The following is a 22204-nucleotide window of genomic DNA, read 5'->3' on the forward strand; positions in this document are numbered from 1 at the left end:
GCCCTTTACAGTTAGGACTTGGAAAAAAAGGCTATGGGATTGAGAGAATTTAAATTTGAAACCTCTATTACCTACTTATGGACTGCATTGATAGCTTGATTTGTGTAGTAAAGTTCTTGGTGAGGATTAAATCAAAGAAGCATTTAAAAATGTTCGTGACATGCCGGTAGCACAATTTAAAATGTAAAAATATATAGTTGTTTTTTGTCATAAATTAATATAATTAATTTGCTAATTATGTTTTTTATTTGTTGTCTTGTATTTTGTCTATCATAGCTGAAGACATTCTTTGGACTGTGGGGCAGTCTACCCTCAGCATCATGTCGCACTTGGGAGATAGTCAATGATTACTGCAATCTGTGACATGAGCAAAGGTTCTTGGCATTCTGGTTGAGGAGAACTCAATTCCTTCTCATTCAATCAAGTCTGTGCTGGATGGAATGAACGTTGTCCTTGGTTGTTTTTGCGTCAGTGCTTCTCTCTGTAGCTACATAGCGTTTAAGCAAGGCTCAGCCTCATGGCTTTGAAGCGTACTGTCCCTGCCATTCCAGCTTATGTCTTTTAGAAAATACATGAGAAATATTCTTTTATAAAAATTGATCACATTTCCATTGAAGTGAGAATTTTGTTTATGTCATTCCAATGTTCCCTCTTGAGTGTCTCAAGCACACTGTTGTTGCCTGTTTCAGGCCGTGTCGTGGATGGTGCTTTGGAGGCAGGGAGCAGCCGTCAGAAGAGGGCGGTTGGCGAGATTGGAGGTGTTGGGGTAAAGAAGGCGAAAACCAATGCCCTCGATGACATTATGCTGGAGGAGGAGTCTAAGAAGGAGAGGGCCAATCGCAAGGATTACTGGCTGGCCGAGGTGAGTGCATCTCTGATTACAGACCCCCTTTTAACTGTCCAAAAATCTCCAGGAGAAAAGTGGTTAGAAGGGAACTACTAAAGATGTAGAGTAAACATAGATAGAGTAGCCAAGGCGTTGATGACAGCGCTCTCAACCTAAAGTCAAGGGAATTAACGTAATAAAGTCACGTAACAGAAAAAGGTGAGGAGGTAGAACGAGTCAGCTAGTCCATGCAAGTTTTCTAATTTATATTTATCAATAGGTGTGTGTAACTCATGGTAATATGCATACTTCTTTCATCATAAGGTCATTCTTGGGGTATAAAAAATACTTTCGCACACAATTACCTCCAATCATCCTATGTGCTATCAGGGCATGGTCCTTATTTTGAAAGTTTTTGAATTTCTTTTAGGACGCCCCCCAGTTTTGTTCCATTTGGTGAGAAATTAATTCGTGAAAATTATTTTTGCAATCGGATACTGGTAGTGTTGCTGTGAGACTCGAGACTTTCTTGCCTCGTCTCGAAAACAAGACGAGACCGTTGGGTAGAGATCAAGACGAGACGATACCACTTCCACGAGACTCTCGAAAGTCACAAAATAGAGATGTATGTTCTAAATTGGTATTTTATACAGCTTTATTCCTAAAACTATGTCCTTCTGTTAAGTACGTTTTCCTTAAGTATTACATTTTAAATTTAATTCAATAATAATTTCTGGATAATTTTCAGTGGTACTTCGTTAAAGCGAGTATGGGCTATTGCGAGACCCAAGCCAATACGAGGGATAGCCGAGGCAATGACCCCATAAATAGCATGTAAAAAAATTCGTTTTTACGAGGCCCTTTTGGTGTTGGCACTCGCCATAGCGAGAGTTTCCATCGCCAGAAAGCCCTCACCAATAGTCCCTGATTTCTGTTATTTCTTGCGATCTGTTAGAAATGAAGTTATGCTCAGTTTCAAATTCATGTAGTACGATGTCGTTCAATAAATAAGTAGTTCATTTTGGTGAAAGTATTGTGGCATTAACATTCGCGAATTCTTGATCTTCTTTTGTTCCTCGCGCAGCAGAAAGCTGTCGGCAGCATACCTGCACGTCTGTGAGTTGCGTGAATAGAAAGCCTTTGATGGCACACCATGGCCAAAAAACACCAAACACGTCTACGCAAGAAAATAAAAATAATAGAGTAGAGGCATCCCCTGAGTTACGTATGTCTTGACTTACGTAAATCCGTACTTACGTAAGCGACAACCGTATTTCAAATGATTGCGTTAATTTTCGAATGCGAGCGCAAAGTAGTAGATATTCGCTCGTACAACCCATGGTAGAAAAAAATATCGAATTGTTATCTAGTTTATATGTGCTAAAAATAACAAAGTGACCCATTTTTGTCATTCCTCGAAGGAATTTTCATCCATTTCTGTAGAAAAATCGCTTATAAATCCCAAGTCAGCAATCAACGTGAAAATTTGCAGTTCTAGCGATGGATGTGGTTGCGCTCATTCCTGTACGATACAACTTTTTATACAGCATGCACACCCGAACTCCGACTTTCAACTATTTAAAAATTATATCCTTAACCTGGATCCGCCCAATGTAACATAAATGTCACACCCTGTATCGCTCCACTGTAATGGCTCTTGCATCGTTCGGTCACGGTATATTGTTGTGTTTTATACTTCATAAGAAAGAGGAAGCTAAGTGCTTCAATTCAAGGTAAGAATTGTCAAGTGAGAGTGAAGACCTATCCTTTGAGTACCCCTGGTACTTATGCGCCTTCCCTAGACACTAAAAATGGACGTTCGCTTTGTGTAAATATTTAATTTTTTCATTAACTATATGCGCTACAGCGACAATTTTTGTTATGTATCAACATAATGATACAAATTTATTAATAATACATTAATATGTTTGGTATTGCTTTCCATTTCTGTAATATACTCTGATAAATGTTACTGTGACATAAATGTCACATTGGGCGGATCCCTGTGCAAATCTTCAAAGTTTCGAATTTTATGCTCTAGTTAGAATTTATTCCATTTTCAACGTTTTTCCTTCGTATTCCCGCCAAAAGATTTATTATTTATCAATTAGTCGATAAATTTGCATTTATTAACTTTTATTCCGGTAATTACTTTTGAATTAAATTTTTTAATATTAGGGATATCGATAGCTCAGAGATATTACACTGTGTGAAGCAAAATAGCTTCCGGAAAACGAAGACTTTGACGAAGTACAATATACCTTGAGCCACCAGAAGCAGCAATTGTCACTTATGAGGACATTGCAGATTACCAGGCTGGTGGACTTGTTGAAAATTTAACGGGAAGACAACTTCGGGCAAGAGTGGAGCTTGTTTTGCAGCTTGATAATGATAATACTAATGAATTTCAAGGGAAGTCCGGAAGTATTTCGGTACCAGTTAGATGTAAGGAAAAGGATTCGAAGTCAACGAAGCTTATGTCACTTCTCCAATAGAAAAAAGTAAAAAGAGAAGCTGCCAATTTGCGACAAGAAGGTCATTTTGTAAGAAATAGTTTATTCCCCGAAACAGATCTTCCTGAATAGAGGGAAAAATTGGGTGTAGAAATTTTTTAAATAGTTTTTTCGGATGACATTCTTTTTTCTCATGGCAGAATTAGATAATTATACTACTTCTATTGTTTTTTCATCTTCTAGCATCAGTAAAGAGGAGATGAAATTTTCACTGGAATTTTACTGTTATGAGGTTGTAACTGGTTTCCATCCAAGCGATGCTCCTGGGAAGATTCTGGGGGTGCTCACAACTCAATGATTACCGTAGCCTAGCGAAGGAATAGGTTCTTTGTGATGAGTAGATACCTTTACTGTGCAGACAATACGATGCCCGACATAATAGACAATTTGTGGTAGCTTCGCCGTAGATCACTAAATTAAAAGAACGTTTCAGAGGGATTTTTCCCACTGAGAAAACTCTCTTTTGGCAGGGGTATGATTGTGGAGTATTTTGGTATCCATCCTTGCATGTAATTCATTCGGCGGAAGACAATCAGTTTTGGTGGTAATGGTGGAATATTTTCCTTGACTTTTGGATGTAGCTTTTCACAATCTGAAGCTGTTCACAATCTGTACACAAGCGAAATCTGGTCATTGCATGTCACAATTAGAGATCAGGTGTGTAATAATGCAAACATTACTGACCATACATCGATGCAAAGGCAAGTATAGCCGCCGTACTACTTCATTTTCAACAGAGGCAGACGGTGAAATATGTTACGATGCTAATGATCAATTAGTCTCAAAAGATTGCGTCGCCGTGCTGGAGAACACTGCACTTCCGTCAAATGCACTGCATGCGATGCATGTAATATGGACAAATATTGCTTTACTACTTACCACTCAAAATGGTACGTATACGCCGGCATTGAACTCTAAAGCAATCTTTAGTTTATATGAAACAAATTGATTCAAATTTAATTCAATTTTATACTGTATTACACCCTTATATGTTGTGAGAATATTTTTCAAACATGTGTATTTATTCTATGTATTTTCCAAAATTGGGAAATGCATTTTCAACTGTTTTACTTATTAGCCATGTAAAAATATTATTTAAATGTGCCATCTACAAATCCATTGATTGTGTCAATTCAAGGTTCTGTAATTTCATAACACTACTGCCGAAAACTTTACATAAATTTAAAATAATTTTTCTTGATGTGTATTTGACAAGTTTATAATATAAACATTATAAATTTAAATATACCCCAAACTTGTGAAATAGCATTGAAAAAATCCAAAACACTCGTACACCTTAAGAAATCACAATTTACATCGAAAAATTTATGATTCCCGGGCAGTGGAACTCTGAAAATTATTGCTAAATTTTTAAACAATTTACTTTAAATTTAAACAAAAGCTTGAAAATAGTGTTCGTAATAATAATATGCTTTTCTAGTGTTTTTTTATCATTTTAATGAACAGTGCAGCTCAAATGCAAAAAATATTTGCTTTTTCTGGGGAAATATTACCTTGCACCAAAAGACAACAGATCCGCCCAATGTGACATTTATGTCACAGCCTGTATCTCGGAAACTACACAACCGATCAACAAAATATTTTCAGAATGTAGTAAAAATGAGACCCTTACCATTCCCCTAAAATATGAATTATTAATCTCAAAAAAAATATTTTGGGCGGATCCAGGTTAAGTTTGGACTTTTCCATCGGTAGAATTAAAAGAAAGTGAAGTTCAAGCAGAAATCTTTATTGAGGAAAAGAATTGTTTAGTACCCACGTTACGGCATTGAAATTTTGAGTGTTGGCAATGACCGCCGCGAAAAAGTTAAGAAAAAGTTGACACACGATATTAATTGCGTAATTGTTTACATGTTTCTGGCGGAAAATTTTATTAAGCTGCATTTTCTCGTTCTCTCATATTGTGTGCAACTGTAAATGAATATTGCGTCATTGAAAGCTTTTCCCCACTAACTTTGTTGCACGTTAATGACGGAGTTGGCTGAATAAAAGCTCACTTTTAATTAGCTTCGTGCTGTGGAAATACTCTTTGATGTTTCCAGCGAAGTAAATATTCAAATGATGATATTTTCACGTTATTTTATTGAGATATGAGAGAATGAAAGTATGTTTCCGTGCATGAAAGATTGAGTGTATGTGCGTGTGAATGTATGTGCGTGTGAATGTATGTAAGAATATAGTAATATACTGGCATTTTTTTGTGTGTTATTTACTCGCAGGGACGCCGACTTACAAAAAATATTGGGGGGGCCCAAACTGGGGATCTTTCCCTGGGAAATTTTATAAGTAGTGAGTTTTTTAAGAATTTTAGAAGAGTCATATGATCAACATTAGAACTCTGAGAACTCTAATCTCGATATCTGGACACTCCGGGGAAAATCGACAAGCCTGACACTTTTTTCCTCACACCCATTACGAATTAATGAGGGGGCTCAGGCCCCCTCAAGCCCCATGGAGTCGGCGCCGACTGAATGAAATTGTAATTGAATGAAACTTCACCGAGAATTTACCGTGCATTTCTCCGCTGAGAATTTCACTGCGCCGATCGCAATCTCTGAAGCACTAACGCAAAGGTTCGACTTACGCAAAGTCTTCCGAAACTTATCTCTTACGTAACTCGGGGGATGCCTGTAATATGATAGTGGCGTAGTTAATTTATCTTCCTATTCACTCTTCACAATAAAAAAAAAAAACGAAAGCGCCAAGGAATGTAGACCATGAAGAGTTAGAAGGAGCTTTGTTCTATAATATAGCATTTAATAATTAATCGGTCCTCCACTCAATGTGCTCATGTTCTTCACAAAAAACTCAAGTAATTGGGAGAAAGTAAGAATTTTATTTATAATGATATTGCTGTCTTCAATTTTCATTGGGTTCTCTGTGATTTTCCGATTAAATGACTGAACTACTCAATTGCCTCCTGGGCTGGGATATCACAGCCTGCATCTACATACCTGCTAGTGTTTTCATTCCATAAAGAAATCCAAATATTTTGCTGGACTTGGAAGTTTAATTTCTCTCAGCATATGGTACCTGCAGAAGTAATATCTCCCAAGAAGAATTTTTTCCATGCGCTCCGTGATCAATGCAATTGTTATAATATAAATTTAGGGCTGAGGATTTATAATCTCTGTAATCTCCAGCTCAACTCTGCGGAAGTTCATTGTAACAAATGAAAAGAGAAGTACGTTCTTATCCGCCTTCTTTTAAATTGGTGGATAGTTTTCTTTTCATTTGTCTGAAAATGTATGTCTATTGTAGTTGTAGTGAGGTAGATTGGCTGGCATTGATGATAAAATTGGTTTTTTCTTTGTCCCTTTTTCTGTCCAGTATGTTTTGAGCTTATGCAGTTTGAATTTTTCAGGGGATAGTGGTCAAAGTCATCACAAAAACTCTTGGAGATAAATATTACAAGAAGAAAGGTTTCATCAGTGAGCTGTTGGGCAAGTATGTTGCCATGGTGACGATGCTGGACACGGGTCACAAGTTGAAGTTGGACCAAGCTCACTTGGAGACAGTAATCCCAGCCATTGGTGAGTTCAGGAAGGAAGAGAGTTATTCATGGTAGAATATATTGTCAAGACTGAATTTGTAGCCCTTGCAGACTTTACTTGGCATCTGGACATACTTCTTCAGGACAATAGTTTTGGCAGCTTCACTGTCAAAAATGATGAAACTGTCGTCCAGAAGAAATAATGATTGACTCCGAGTAAAGCCTGGAAGGGCTACAAAAAGAGCCTCAGCAAATATTCTCTCCCCAATTCTCTTGGCATGTTTTGGAAAAAAAATCTTTTAGTTTGAACCAAGTTTAGAAACTGTAGATGCTCAGCATATTTGGTGCTCTTGGAGTACAACTGTGCCTTACATGATCCTTAATTTTTTCTTACGGTGGTATATTTTTGAAGCAACAGGAGAAAGAAATCTGAGAAGAGAAAACCACCCACTTTTTAGTTGTCTATACACCAACAGTGTTTAAGGGCTACTAGAGACATAATGAATTGCTGCATTTATGCAATACCATCACTATACCTTAATGAGGATTTCTTAAATATGATTTTGGAGCCCTAATTCCATAGCTTCAACGTGAGCTAGGCATTGGCCTGCCATAACTCTTGTAGGCTACAAAAAGTGTTCTTCATTGTGGTTTCTTGATGCATGAAACTTGAAACAATAACATGTTTTGTATTGATTTAAAATTAGCATCAATTCCACTGCGAGATTTCATCTGCCCTTATTATATACTGGTGCTGAACAATTCATGGCTCTTGAAATTACCAACTGGATTCCAATAGGATATTATAAAGTGTCCTTAGTAGCTTTCAAAAACAATAGAATAACTTATATGTTGTAACCGTAAACCCCAACTTTTGGGTGTAAATGACTTGGTCAAAAGATAAAGAAGATGTCTGTAAGGGAAAACCACGGCGTGCTTGCTAAAAAATCTAAGTATTTAAATAGAAAGGGTAAGTTTCAGGGCATTTCCAATATTTTATTATATATTTTAATGTCCACAAATACAGCCTGCATGATGCTTCCATTATTTTTTTTCTCTTGGTGCTTCAGGTAGGTTAGTGAAGGTGGTCAATGGAGCGTATCGAGGCAGCAAGGCAGTACTCAAGGCTCTCAACCAGGAGAAGTTCAGTGTCACCATTGAAATATGCTCCGTGAGTATGGGGAGAACCTTGGCTCTTATTTCATGCCCACTGCATGTGCATTGTGCTCTCGCAAATGCAGAGGAATCTCCAAGTGAGGCATTTTCACTTTATGAGTGGGCCTTTACTTCAGAAATTCTTCATGATCCCTACCACTCGTGAGGGGAAAGCATCTTCATTTATCTTGAAGTCGTTATTAAATCGATAAGAGGAGTGTATGGTTTGTCATTATAGGAATAGATTCGCTGACGTACAGTGGAAGCACGTTGAAGCGAGTACAGGCTATTGCGAGACCCCTGCCATTATGACGGATAGCCGGAGCACCGTCAATTAACCCCATGATTACCATGTAAAAAATAGCCATTTTTACGAGGCCCTTTTGATGTTGGCACTTGCCATAGCGAGAGTTTCCATTGCCGGAAAACCCTCACCAAGAGTCCGTAATCTCTGTAATTGCTGGTGATCTGTTAGAAATGAAGTTAATGTGGAATGCTCAGTCTGAAATTCATGTGGTAAACTGTCGTTCAATAAATAAGTTTTACTGCACATTTAGGTGAAAATACTGTGGCATTAACATTTGCAAATTTTCGATCTTCTTTTGTTCCTTGGGCGGCCAAAAGCCGTCGACAGCATACCCGCACGACCGTAAGTTGCGTGAATAGAGAGCATTTGAAGGCAGACACCATGGCCAAAAAATGCCAAACATGTCTAAGCGTGAAAGTGAAAATAAAGGAGCAATACGAGAGTGGCGTAATTAATTTATCTACCTTTTCTCTCCACAATTAAAAAAAACAAAAGCAACGAGGAATGCAGAACATGAATAGTTAGAAGGAGCTTTGTTTGGGAGGCTTTGCCTACTTCAATCTGTGGGAACTACTGAGAAAGGGGCTATGTTTAAGGCTGAAGCGGAGTATTATTTCAGTGATAGATTGAGAATCGAGAACTTCAAGTGTTTGAAAGGTTGATTATACTAATTTAAAGCACGTAAGCGTTATCTCCATTCATAATTGCTGGTGATGCCTGCGGTTGAAACCAGAAGCCGTGGAAGAAAGGACTCCGATCCTAGTGGAATATCTTAAGAAGTATTCCCCGCATGGTATAACGTAGGCTAAACAGAACTCTTTTACAACCTACACCCCGACAAAACCCTTGGAGTATGGTTGTTTCTTGCGATGATGATTCTAGATGCACTCTCAGTGATGATATGTATATGTGAAAAGCTGATGCTGCACCTTTAGTTTATTTAATATAAAAAATTCTGCATTCTTTTTCATGTTTCGCAGTCATTATTAAGAATGTTAAATCAATAACTTCATACATGTAAGTTTTGTTGGCCATCAGATGCGTGTGCTTTTTCATTTTTTTGTTGGATATCTTATCCATGCAATTTATTTATTAGTTGCAGTTTCTTGCAGCTTGCTTTTATTTTACTTAAGTGACTCCATTTTAATGTCTGCGTTATATTTTTCGTGAAATACAGTGAAACCTCTCTTAAACGAAACTCAAGGGACCGAAATTTTGCCGTTTCGTTGATCGGGAGTTCGCTTCCCGGAGTTGATACGCATGTTGCATCATCCTAGGGGCACGGGAATTGAAGCAAGTCTGCATACGTTATCTTCATTCTACCTTCGCATACTTCAAAACAGTGCTGATTTCTTCAACTGCAATGCAAATCGCAGGCAATAGACTACATTTAGGAAGCCTCAGTTTGTACTATTCAATCACTTCGTGTGCTTTTTAATCGGTTTTCAAAAATGTATGCAGCGTAGCGGTGAGCACGAGGCGATCCCTTTATTCTCAATATTTGAAATAGAGTTCATGTATTCGCGTGGTTTACACTGAAAAATTAAGAATTTGATAGATTTGACCATTACTATTATAAGTGTAAGGTAACAGCACCAATTATAGCTTCATCATGAAATTTAGATCGCTCTACCGTAACGACGCGAGTTGCGACTTTCGTCGACCGATTAAAGCGCAGTGGGTGGCAGCATTTTTTTATAGTAGTCGAATCCAGAATACTCCATTGGTATACTTGTGGTCGCGGGCTTTGTTAATAATTTTTTGTATTAATATCATTTCCATCGTATTCCAGAGAGACAACTGCCGATAAGAAAACAGCTTGAAAGGCCTAATGCATGAGTTCTCAAAGTAAAATAAGTCACGATGATAATGCTGTTGACTGCAAACCCGATTTTTGCAAAATAACTATATATGGTGACAGGTGTGAATCGCTTCCAAGCTTTGCAAAGCCGTTGCATTATCTGCAAAATGGTCCTCTTCAATTTTGTCGATCCCTTACATCCATTCGACAAACCAAAAACTCCACTAAAATCCGAGGATAATCCCGCTTTGCCGCAGAAATGACCCCTCTGTCGAGAGGTTGCAACTTAGCTGGTGCAGTTGGGGGAAGAAAATAACGTGCACATTTCTTATTGTTAGTCCTATGTTGGGGCCCGTGCAGTGATCGAGGAAGTATGTAGTACTTTCCCCATGAGTGCATCAACTCCTGCCAACCACCGCTGAATTAATCCTGCTGTCATTCATGAATGTTTGCTGCTACCACAGGGGGGAGGCATCACACTCACCAGTGGCACAGTCTAAGTAATACATGACATGTTTAGACTGTGCCAGTGGGGTAGCCAGGGGAAAGGTCCGGGGGTACGAAATATTCATTTGAAAAATGAAGTTTTTTCGATTATAAAAAGTGTTAAAATAGTTTTAAAACTCTCAACTTAGTGGTACTAATTTAGTACCCTGTTTTTCAAAAATTCGTCCCCATGTTTTGGACCCCCCAGAACGAAATTCCTGGATACTCCACTGATTATATCATTCTTAAAACAGCGGAGTTTCACGTACTTCCCCAATAAAAATGGAGGTTACTTCTCTGAGCCATCACTATTGGTGCATAGGAGTACTAGTATAAAACGTTCTTTGCTCATTTTTCCCCCGTGACCCGCCTCTTCCTTTAGAGTACGGTCAGGAAGCAAATTATGAAAAAAATGCTTCGTCAGTATTAAATATGTCCTTAGAACTGTTTCTATTCAGCTGTCCTTTCCCAACTTCTTGCTTGCTCCTGCAAGATTGGCCCTGAAATGGGGGTCAGCTCCAGAAAGATAGTTGAAGACATTTGTCCATTGACATTGGTAATGGAGCGTTTTGGTTAGGCCCCTGGGATGCTGCGTTAACAATTTCCGACCGTTCGTTAGGCAAGAATTGTGTATAGTATTGACTTCCAATTCCATTAATTTTCTGAATATCGTGCTCCTTATTCTCTATTTATTTTTTCTGTGGTTCTCTTTCAAATATTAGGTAGTGATATTTTGTAATTAGTAATAAACATAGTACCGTGAAACAAAATGTGATTATTAAACATGGAGAACACATCTATGGCTACTCGAATAAAATCATTTTAATCCTTCCAATGCATCATGTTTCATGAAATATGAATTAATTATGTATAATATGTATGTTTTAACATTGTTAAGCATTTAAAGTAATTATAATGTTTCTCTAAATAGTGCAAAAATTATGAAAATCCGATGACGAGATACACTCGTCATTGCGCGGTTTGGTGTCTCGAAAGTTCATGACGACCGAGACTCGTCATTTCAGCGCAATTGCGACTGTCGTCTTCTTCATGCAACGATCGACAGCCGTCGCAAACCTTTTCCTCTGATGTTAACCTAGCCAGTTATATAATATCATGTTAATTCTTTTCTTATATTAGCAATTTTAATTTAAATCATTTTTGTTGCAGTGCCGTGGATACAATTGAGGTATCCTTTCAATGACGTTGCAGGCATAACACTCAAAATAGAAATTGTTTGAAACATAGGTAATTTTAATCACATCATTAAGAATGTTTAGAGTACTTTTTAGTGAAGGCGAAGAAGAAATTACCTTGGATGATCGAAATGGTTGCTGAGACAGGATTGTTCTATCACCTTCCACCTTTTATGTCTGCAGAAACAAATGCGATTGGTTATTTCACATAACTTCTGCAAAATGTACAGGATCATTAATCACACACCAATGGAAGCATTTGAGGCATTAAATAACTGTGATACAGTTTTATCAGTAATTGTTTGAATTTTCAGTGAAAATGTTAGGGATGGACGGATCCAGGATTTTTTTCATATCCAGATTCGGATCGGATATTTTTGGATCCAAATGCATTTTCAAATTCCTGACGCTGAGATTCCCCCAATGATTTTTCAATCTCTTGGGAAAAGTCACACTGTGTTCCAGTCGTATTTTGCCTTTTATATTTTCCACGGCTGAAATTCTGCTATGTAACCTCTGCGAGAGCTTGCAAACAAAACAGTTCATGAGTAGGACAAGAATTGCATGCGACGGCGCATTCGAAGATAGAAGCGGAACTCTTTCCATCCTTAATGGGTAGAAATTTATTTTCGCATTTTCGGATACGGATCCGATGTCTTCTATGACTTTGGATCCGATGTATCCAATGAAGGGCAATATCCGTGGGTATTTGGATCTCGAGGTACCCGATCCGACCATCCCTAAAAAATATCAAAATAAAGGAAGGATCACGTAAATGCACTTAGTACAAAGAAAAGTGGCTTTGTCGGTTGTGCCTTTGGATTATGATTGAAAAAGTAATGCTTAGCATGGATTTCATTTACTACAGCGCTTATGAATTGAATGGCTGGTTTGTTATTAAGGTAAGGAAATTTAGTGATGGAACAGAAACATGTCTCGTCTTTGGTCTGGATTATCGCTTAGGTTTATTGGATAGAAATGTCTCCTTCGCTGCACCAATCCTGTTCCTATAAAAGTGTTGACTATGGGTTTATTGGCTCTTATTTGCTCCACCTCCGGTAAAGTGATAATTGGGTATAGCGAGTGTTTATTTGAGCACCATAGGGCCTTGTTTTAATGAGTTTGAACTGTATGTAAGTAATAAGTCTTCTAAAGGATTAAATCAAGAAATATCCATAAGAAAAGTCCATAGTCATGTTAATAAATTTGAACACTATTTGTAGAAAAAAATATATACAGTGGAACTTGGTTAGTACGTTCCTCCTTAGTATGTTGTCCTCCTTAATACGGCAATTTCTCTCGGTCCCGATACCATCCGAACAAAATACAGGTAAATGTATTTGGTTAGTACGTTTGAAAAAGTTGCACTTTCCTGGTTAGTATGCTCAATTGCTTGCCGTGACGCAACCCGCAATTCGTTCTCTAGTATCTTCTTGAGGGTCGTAAACCTCCGAATTCATGATTTAATTTATTATTTTTAGTCATTAACATTCTTGCATTCATTCCACATCTCTTTCTTCGACTGTGATTTATCCAAATTTATCCAAAATCGTGAATTTTCAATTCTTGTGACGTGATGAATAATAAAATGCGGCCATTTATCAGGAATGTCTGACTATGCAATACTTTAGCCAATGAGAAGCCCCAATTTTCCCCACCCCGAGCTCCTCACCTTCTGTTGCCTATGGAGTGCCCACTGCACGCAAATTTTGTGAGTGGGCAATTGTTGCTATTGCACGAGTTATCATGATGAAGAAATGAATCTTATCCAATTCCCACTTTATCTAAAGCAGTTCTGCACGTAATCCATAAACTCGACGTCGAGGCTATGGAGTATGTGCGTATTTACTTGACTACTGTTGCGGGAGCAGACGATGCTCTGGATCTCTACGTGAAGCTTAGCTTAAAAATACTTGATCTCGGCACGAAAGCAGATGGCATTAGACAAACTTTTTAAGTAAATTTCAACTGTATAATATAATATCTTCTTGTAATTACATCGTATTCTAATAATCTTGCGCGTTATTAATCGCAATATCGATCGATATGGTATAATTCCTGAGGTGAATGTGTACGACTGTTGCCGAGGTGAATGTGTACGACTGTTGCCGTAATTTAAGGTCAATATAATTTTGTCCAATTTTTTCCAAGGTTGAAAAATTCATAACAGATTGGATACTTTTGATAGGATTACCCGTTTCGCCTACTTGAAAATTTATCACTTCGCCCATTTCTCTGACTTTGGTCTGTGGCGCATCGTCCGCCACAATGTAGAGTTGGACCAGTGGATAAGTGTCCGCCTACTAATCGGACGGCGCGCGTTCGAGTCCTGGCGCCGGCCGGTATTTTTTCCTATATCTTTTCAGGAATTCTAGAAGGTTCGAGGAAGATCCGGCGCGGCGTTCCAGAATATTCGCCGCATGTATATAAGCTAGCCATCTGGGCTACCCAAGTTCAGTTCTGTATTGTCAAGTCACAATAAACGCCTCTCCGCAGATAACCGAAGTGTGTTATTTAGCGTAGCCATCGCTACAGTGGTGACCCCGACAACACGCGACCATGGCCGACGCAGATCAACTCGCCAAACTGCAGGCTCAAATCGCGGGACTCCAGCAGCAACTCGCCGCACACCAAACGAACCACAGCCAACAGCTAGCGCTCCTTCAAGAACAGCACCAGCAGGCTCTGCAGCAACAACAGCAGCAAACAACGCTGTCATCGCAGCAAGCCTCACCGTCTCCATCATCCTACGGCGTCGACACTGCTGCCGTCTACCGCGTCACTCCGAAACTGCCTCCTTTCTGGCCAGCACAGCCTGAAATATGGTTCGCCCAAGTCGAAGCACAATTTTCTTTGGCCAACATCACCTCGGACAAGACTAAATACGATTACGTCGTGGGAAACCTAGACCATCGTTTTGCCAGTGAAATAAGCGATCTTATCGTGAATCCTCCGGCCGAGAATCGTTACCTAACGCTGAAAAACCTATTGATACAGCGCGTCTCTCCCTCCGAGGATCAACGGGTGCGGCTACTCCTCACAGCAGAAGAGCTCGGTGATACCAAGCCTTCGCAACTATTACGACGCATGCGGTCTCTCATCAGCACCACCCTTGTGGAGGATTCTTTCCTCCGCACATTATGGTTGCAACGTCTTCCGGCCAACGCTCAAGCCATCCTGCAAACGCAAGTTACTTCAATGCCTCTTGATGAACTTGCAAATATGGCCGACCGCATCGTCGCCGTGGCTCCGCCTCCAACTGCACCCGCCATCCATGCAGTACGCCATACCAACGATGTTTCGTCATTGGCCCAACGGGTTGAGAAACTCTCAAAGCAGCTCGAAGATATACAAGCTCATCTGAAAAAACCTCCGTACTCACGGACTTGGAGCAGATCTCTACCTGCGCCGCGCCCCGCTCAGCCTGAGATGTGTTACTACCATCGCAAATTTGGAGCCGAAGCCAGACGTTGCCTCCAGCCATGCACCGCAAATGCAGTGAATCCGGTAAACTCCAACAGCGACTCGTAACGGCGGCTATGAGTCGTTCTATCACAGGCTGCCGCCTCTTCGTCACCGACCGCCTCTCCCAGCGGCGTTTCCTCGTAGACACAGGATCGGATCTCTCAATCTACCCTGTAAAATTATGCACCGAACAACGAACCTGCACTGACTACGAGCTCTCCGCAGCCAATGACAGTAGGATCCGTACTTATGGTACTTTACTTCTACGCCTTCAGTTCGGCCTCCCGCGTGACTTCCTTTGGAGATTCATCGTTGCCGACGTTACCAAGCCAATCATCGGAGCAGATTTCTTAACCCACTTTCAACTCATTCCTAACATGGCCACTGCTCAGCTCATCGACGCAATCACTGGCCATTCTACATCGGGTCATCGAGGTCGAACTTACCAGGACAGCGTGCGCGCTCTGTCGGGCTCTTCATCCTACCACGACCTCCTGGCCGAATTTCCTGATATCACGCGGCCATCAGGGACTCCTCGGGAGATCCACCATCATACCAAGCACCACATACGCCTACAACCTGGACCGCCAATCTACCACCGTGCCCGCCGTCTAGCCCCGGATCGACTCCGAGATGCACAGGCAGAATTCGAGCTACTAGTACGCGAAGGCACTGCACGTCGCTCACACAGCCCTTACGCCTCACCACTACACATGGTTCGCAAGAAGGATAGTAGCTGGCGACCTTGTGGTGACTACAGGGCTCTCAACGCACGTACGATACCGGACCGCTACCCCGTCCGCCATCTGAAGGATTTCTCCCACGCTCTTCAGGGGTGCAACATCTTCAGTGTTATCGACTGTGCCAAGGCCTTCACTCAAATTCCAATGGCTCCCGAAGACATAGAGAAGACAGCCATAATTACACCCTTCGGCCTTTTTGAATTCCTATTTATGCCATTTGGACTTCGAAATGCCGCCCAAACATGGCAGCGCTTCATCGACGAAGCTCTCGAAGGCCTAAATTTTTGCTTTCCTTACATAGATGACATCTTAGTATTTTCCCGTTCGCAGGAAGAGCACCATCAACACCTGCGGATATTATTTCAGCGCCTTTCTGACAACGGTGTCATCGTCAACTCAGCTAAGTGTGTCCTAGGATCTTCCAAGGTCACATTTCTGGGCTTTCACGTGAGCGCTGACGGATGCTCGCCGTTACCTGACAAGGTAGCTGCTATCAACAACTTCCCTCCACCGAAGACCATAAAGGACCTTCGGAGATTCCTCGGTATGCTGAATTTTTATCGACAGCACATACCACACGCCGCATCCACACAGGCCCCTCTCAATGCTCTACTTCAAGGTCCTGATATCAGGAGCTCCACTCCAATTTTCTGGACACCAGAACTTCAGCAGAGTTTCGATGCCTCTAAAGGCGGACTAGCCAAGGCGGCAACCCTGTCGCATCCAATCGACTCAGCACCTCTGGCTCTTGTCGTCGATGCTAGCCGAACCGCAATCGGCGCTGTCCTACAGCAAAATTTTGGGAACTCTTGGCAGCCACTCGGTTTCTTCTCTCGCAAGCTGACACCTTCCCAGCAGAAGTGGAGCACTTACGACCGCGAACTCTACGCCGCCTACCAAGCAGTGAGGCACTTTCGGCCGATGGTTGAAGCCCGCGATTTCGCCATCTTCACCGATCACAAACCACTCTCTTATGCCTTTGGCCCCAGCAAGAAGAGTAGCGACACCTGCTCACCACGACAATTTAATCACCTGGAATTCATCTCACAATTCACCACGGACGTGAGACACATCTCCGGACTTGACAACGTCGTCGCGGACTGTCTCTCCAGGGTAGAATCCATATCCACACCGTCTCCGATTGACTTCGCCGCTCTCTCTTGCTCCCAAGATGAAGACGAAGAGCTCCAAAGACTACGCCACAGCGGTACGGCTCTTCAACTTCACCGTAGGCCTGTACCCGGAACGAACATTTCACTATGGTGCGACACCTCCATGCCAACCCCACGCCCCTACGTTACTCCCTCATATCGCCGGCAAATCTTTGACATCATCCACTCCCTTAGTCATCCTGGTGCAAACTCCACCATTAAACTCGTCTCCCGTCGATATGTTTGGCCATCCATGCGAAAGGACTGTCGCGCATGGGCTCGCAGCTGCCTCTCCTGCCAACGTTGCAAGGTGTCTCGTCACATCACAACGCCACTTGGAGACTTCGTTCCGCCAACCAGGCGTTTCGAACACATACATATGGACATCGTGGGACCTCTCCCGTCTTGCTCCGGCTACCGGTACCTCCTCACAATTATCGACCGATTCTCCCGCTGGCCAGTCGCAGAACCCCTAGCAGACATCACCGCAGACAGCGTCTCCCGCGCCTTTCTCCTTGGATGGGTTGCTCACTACGGCTGTCCTCAACACATCACCTGCGACCGTGGACGACAGTTTGTGTCATCTCTTTTCCAGAGACTTTGCACCACTCTGGGAACAACGCTACATCACACCACGAGCTACCATCCCCAGGCAAACGGACTCGTCGAACGACTACATCGCGTTCTTAAGGCGGCCCTCATGTGCTCTTCTTCCAACTCATGGATGGACGCACTACCCACAGTTCTTCTCGGCCTCCGCACAACTTGGAGAGCCGACCTGCAGCAACACCTGCCGAACTCCTCTTCGGGGAGCAACTGCGTCTTCCCGGGGACTTCTTTGTCGACTCTGCCCAGCATCTGGACTCCCAGGATCTTGTTTCTCAGCTGCGTAACCACATGAGCCAGCTGCGTCCGACCCCTGCGTCACGCCACATCTCATCGCAGCGTGTCTTCATCCACAAGGACTTGGCCACATCCTCCCAGGTCTTTGTCCGCCAAGACGCTTTGCGGCCAGCCCTGCAACCACCTTACGCGGGACCATATCCTGTCCTCAGCCGCGGTGAGAAGACGTATACCCTGTACATCAATGGCAAACCAGCCACTATATCAATCGACCGTCTCAAGCCAGCCCATCTTCTTGAGGAGGACCCTCCGCCTACTCCGTCACCAGATACCACCACTCGCTCCGGCCGCGCCGTCCGTCCTCCAGAACGTTTTGTTGCCAACACTCTGTCTCTCCTCCAAGGGGGGGAGTAGTGTGGCGCATCGTCCGCCACAATGTAGAGTTGGACCAGTGGATAAGTGTCCGCCTACTAATCGGACGGCGCGCGTTCGAGTCCTGGCGCCGGCCGGTATTTTTTCCTATATCTTTTCAGGAATTCTAGAAGGTTCGAGGAAGATCCGGCGCCGCATGTATATAAGCTAGCCATCTGGGCTACCCAAGTTCAGTTCTGTATTGTCAAGTCACAATAAACGCCTCTCCGCAGATAACCGAAGTGTGTTATTTAGCGTAGCCATCGCTACAGGTCTATTACTACCGTATCATTTCATATAGGTTTTCACGTGATAATGTTTCAAACGTCAATATGTGAATATTCAAATGATTTTACCTTAGAAAATCTTTGTTTGCAGCAATTTGAAGCAATCCAAACATTGCACATTTTTCTCACCAGCACACGCAGTCACATCATTTCCCATATTAGGCACAAACTGCATACCTCCTTTGAGACTTAGATTTCTTCCCAGCTGCAGGAATAGGGTGGTTTCCTATTATTTTTTTATTGCCTAAATCGAAAGATTATTACTCCTGGAGTACGTATTTCACGCTTTTAGATTTTTAAATGACGGTATCTATTTTTCGCGATTAAATGAAAAGTGAAAATTTTCAAGCGCGCGAAAACGCGACGCTTAAGTATGAATGTCGGGAAGTCTCTCCGCGTGACGTATTTCTGGTTCCCCCTCCCGCCCTGCGAGGTGACCTTGAGGTGATGCTTAGCGCTGATACGACGCAGGCTGCTAGTGGCTAGCCTAGTACCCTGCTGTCTGGTAGCGCTTGGCTTAAATAAGGATTATTAATAACTTATCAAACGAGGAAAACTTTCCGACCTTAGCCAGTTTTAATGAGTGATTGTTAAGACATGTTTCCCTGAGCTCTGCGCCTCATGCATGCATTGGTAACCTCAGACGACGTATAACTCCTATCTTCTCGTATAGAAACTAGGTCCCTGTGACGTCACGTGGAGTGGCATCGCATGGGCGCCAATCTGGCCCTTTTCAAATGAGGATAAAAATGGATTATTGCCATTCGTCTAACCCGGTATTTCTAAAACAAAATAATTTGTATATTATGAATACACTAATGGTGGGTAACGAATCGCAATCAATGCCTTTCGTTTTCTTTGATGAAGGAAACCACCCTATTGTCCTTGGGAAATGTATTTCTGTGAGTCTTGGTAATAAATTGTGTAAGGAGTGACGGCCATGTCCAAACAGTCCGTATGAAGTTGGATGTTTCAAAAATATTATCTCGACCAATGGCACGCGAAATGATAAGTCGTGTTTTTCCTGTGAACAACATATTAATTTAGGACTGCGGCATTCAATAGTCTCCTAAATAACGTCATGCACCGCTTGTAATGGCGTTTTCTTTCCACTAGGTACGAATGCAGTAACAAGTCCTTGAAATACACCCCACCAATGAATTTATTATAACCTTACACACAAACGGACTTCCGAGTCTCTTTTTTGCCTTTCAATACTATTCTCATTTCGTAGGATCCCCTATTATACATAAAAATACCACACACAGGAAGTACACCTGATGAGAATTTCAACACACTGCCTGAAAGAACACCACACAGAAAAATGACTCTAGTGGAGTGAGTGGCGCGTGATTTCAAAGCTCCTTCAAGAGATGAGAAAATATCTCGAAGGGATCCTGGTATACGCTGACTGTTTAGAAGGCATCTTATCTTCGTTGATTACTGTCCAGTAAAAAAAAATAAAAAAATAAATGCAGAGCGAGGTACATGTCGCTTTCGCTTAGGACTATGGAGGCGAACCAAACACACTTGGGTCTCGAGGTGACGGCACACAAGACGAATATGGAGAGAAGGCAGTGAGCTTAGAAGATACCGTATCTCAAGCTAAAGTAGCTGACCCTTCTTGACAGCCCACAAGCAGAATAGGTGGCAGTTTTTAAGATAATACAGTTGAAGGAAGGCATCGAGTTTTTGGACCGAATTCGTCAACGTGCTGGTTTAAAACGGAATTTCATCGAAACATTTAAAAATATCCTGAAGGCATAAAGTCGCGATGATTATTTTATTGGAGAGGAAAAACATTTCTTCAAAAGATAGAGTAATTAGTTTTAATTTAAAATACAATACCTGGCGAAGAAAAAATATTATATACAGTAGGTCAGGAAGCGTACTGGGTACGGATGACGGCTGCATACGAAATTTAAAGGGTGCGTACTGGGTATGCATGACGGCTTTGAGAGGTTAACTGAGTGAATTTCACTCTGCTGAGAAAAAGTGTACTTTATATATCATTGTGTATGGGCTACACTGCATTTTTATGGTCTACTCTAGCCACATCCTTCATAATTGTAGTTTCTGATTGTCTTTTCGTAAGCTTCAAGTTGTCATCATTTTGCATTTTGCTTTGCAGGGGCTGTTGAAGGGCAGAGTGGTGGAAGGCGTACAGTACGAAGACATCAGCAAGACATACTCCCCTGACTGAATGCTATCCTCTGTTGGTTGATACCTCAGAAAATGCTCAGTGGTGAAAAGTTTCTGGCATAAGGCTCCGACAAAGGATTCATGGTGCGCAAAGGAGATAAGTAGATTTAACAATGTTGTGGGAAGTGCAACATGGGTTTCTTGCAGGGCGAGGCCAGGCTCCCATCATGCTGCAGGGGCTAGTGAAATCCTATGTTAGGTGGGGGCGTGTTCTCCCAGATTGAAGGGGCTCCTTCACAAGTTGTCGCCGTCGTGAAGACTGCATTCAAAATTATGTGATTTTGAAGTGTTGTTTGTAGCTTTGGACTATTGATTGCACTCTTGGACCCTTGTTTTCCCTCCCTCCTATTTATTTATGCCATTCCCTGTCTTCATTCATCTGAGTCTGTTGCTTGCATTGCATTCATGTAATGTATTAATTCATGAAATAAATATTTTTATACAGAATGAAAATGATTGTATTTATTTTAGTGTTTCGCTGCTGATTCAAGAGATGAATTTTCATAGGATAGTGTGTGAGCGGTGGCCCTCTTTCACCCAATGGAATCGATTGTCGGACTGGCTGTGCTCTAGCCGAGAGTATTCATGCACAGCGCCTGACTTGCTTTATGTCAGCCACTGACTTTGAATACACTCAGGAGCTGACTGAGAGTCTGCATTGGCTAGCCAGAGAGCTTGGCATTGTGTTGCGTTTATAGAATTCTGTCTGTAGTCTGATTACTTTATTTGGAATATTGGTGTAGGTGTTTGTTTTTCTTTAAGAGAAAATGAATTTTTCCTCATATCTGATTATTACTTTTATTGACAGCAAAATTATTTATTCCATAAAAACAAAATATGTTTACATTGGTATGCCAACACAGTCATCAATCATATCATTCATTAAAGTCTATTTTCCGTGTATCCTTGTCGCTGTTTTATGTAAATATCTTGACTGAAATTTCCATGAAGAAATGTGGTCTTTAGATAAAAAAATCTGAATGTTCATGCTTTTTTGAGCAATTATCTCAATGCACTTGTACCTACCAATGAGCTGAAAATATCTCCTTCTGATGACAACCTCTAACCACAAGTTCTGCCTTTTATTTGTTGTTTCTTTCAATCTAGGAAATCAATTAAGCTGTTTGTATTTATTTTTTTGCTTTATTTTTATCAACCAATTTCTGAGTGCTGTCAAACTTAAGAGCAGATGAATTTAATCTTCATTTGCTGCCTTTTCCCAATCTTCTTCTTTTTCCCTCAATTGCTTCTCTGCGAGCCTGAAATTCCTCTTCATCCTGACTTGGTCATATAGTCCTCATCGG

The 22204-nt window shown here is 41.5% G+C and overlaps 1 protein-coding gene across 3 annotated transcripts in view; it reads left to right on the forward strand.

Moving 5' to 3' along the window:
* Positions 1–21353, forward strand: part of LOC124158460 (DNA/RNA-binding protein KIN17) — a 46162-nt gene extending 24809 nt beyond the window's left edge. For 2 of the 3 annotated variants that reach the window (XM_046533559.1, XM_046533558.1), the window contains 4 exons: positions 690–862; positions 6725–6893; positions 7924–8024; positions 20830–21353. In XM_046533559.1, coding sequence (XP_046389515.1) covers positions 690–862; positions 6725–6893; positions 7924–8024; positions 20830–20901 — 515 coding nt within the window. In that variant the 3' untranslated portion in view covers positions 20902–21353. The remainder of the gene's footprint in view (positions 1–689; positions 863–6724; positions 6894–7923; positions 8025–20829) is intronic. The other variant, XM_046533560.1, reaches the window with a different exon arrangement.
* The last annotated feature ends 851 nt before the right edge of the window (positions 21354–22204 follow it).

The sequence above is a fragment of the Ischnura elegans genome, chromosome 5 (genome assembly GCF_921293095.1).
Source record: "Ischnura elegans chromosome 5, ioIscEleg1.1, whole genome shotgun sequence".
Classification (NCBI taxonomy): Eukaryota; Metazoa; Arthropoda; class Insecta; order Odonata; family Coenagrionidae; genus Ischnura; species Ischnura elegans.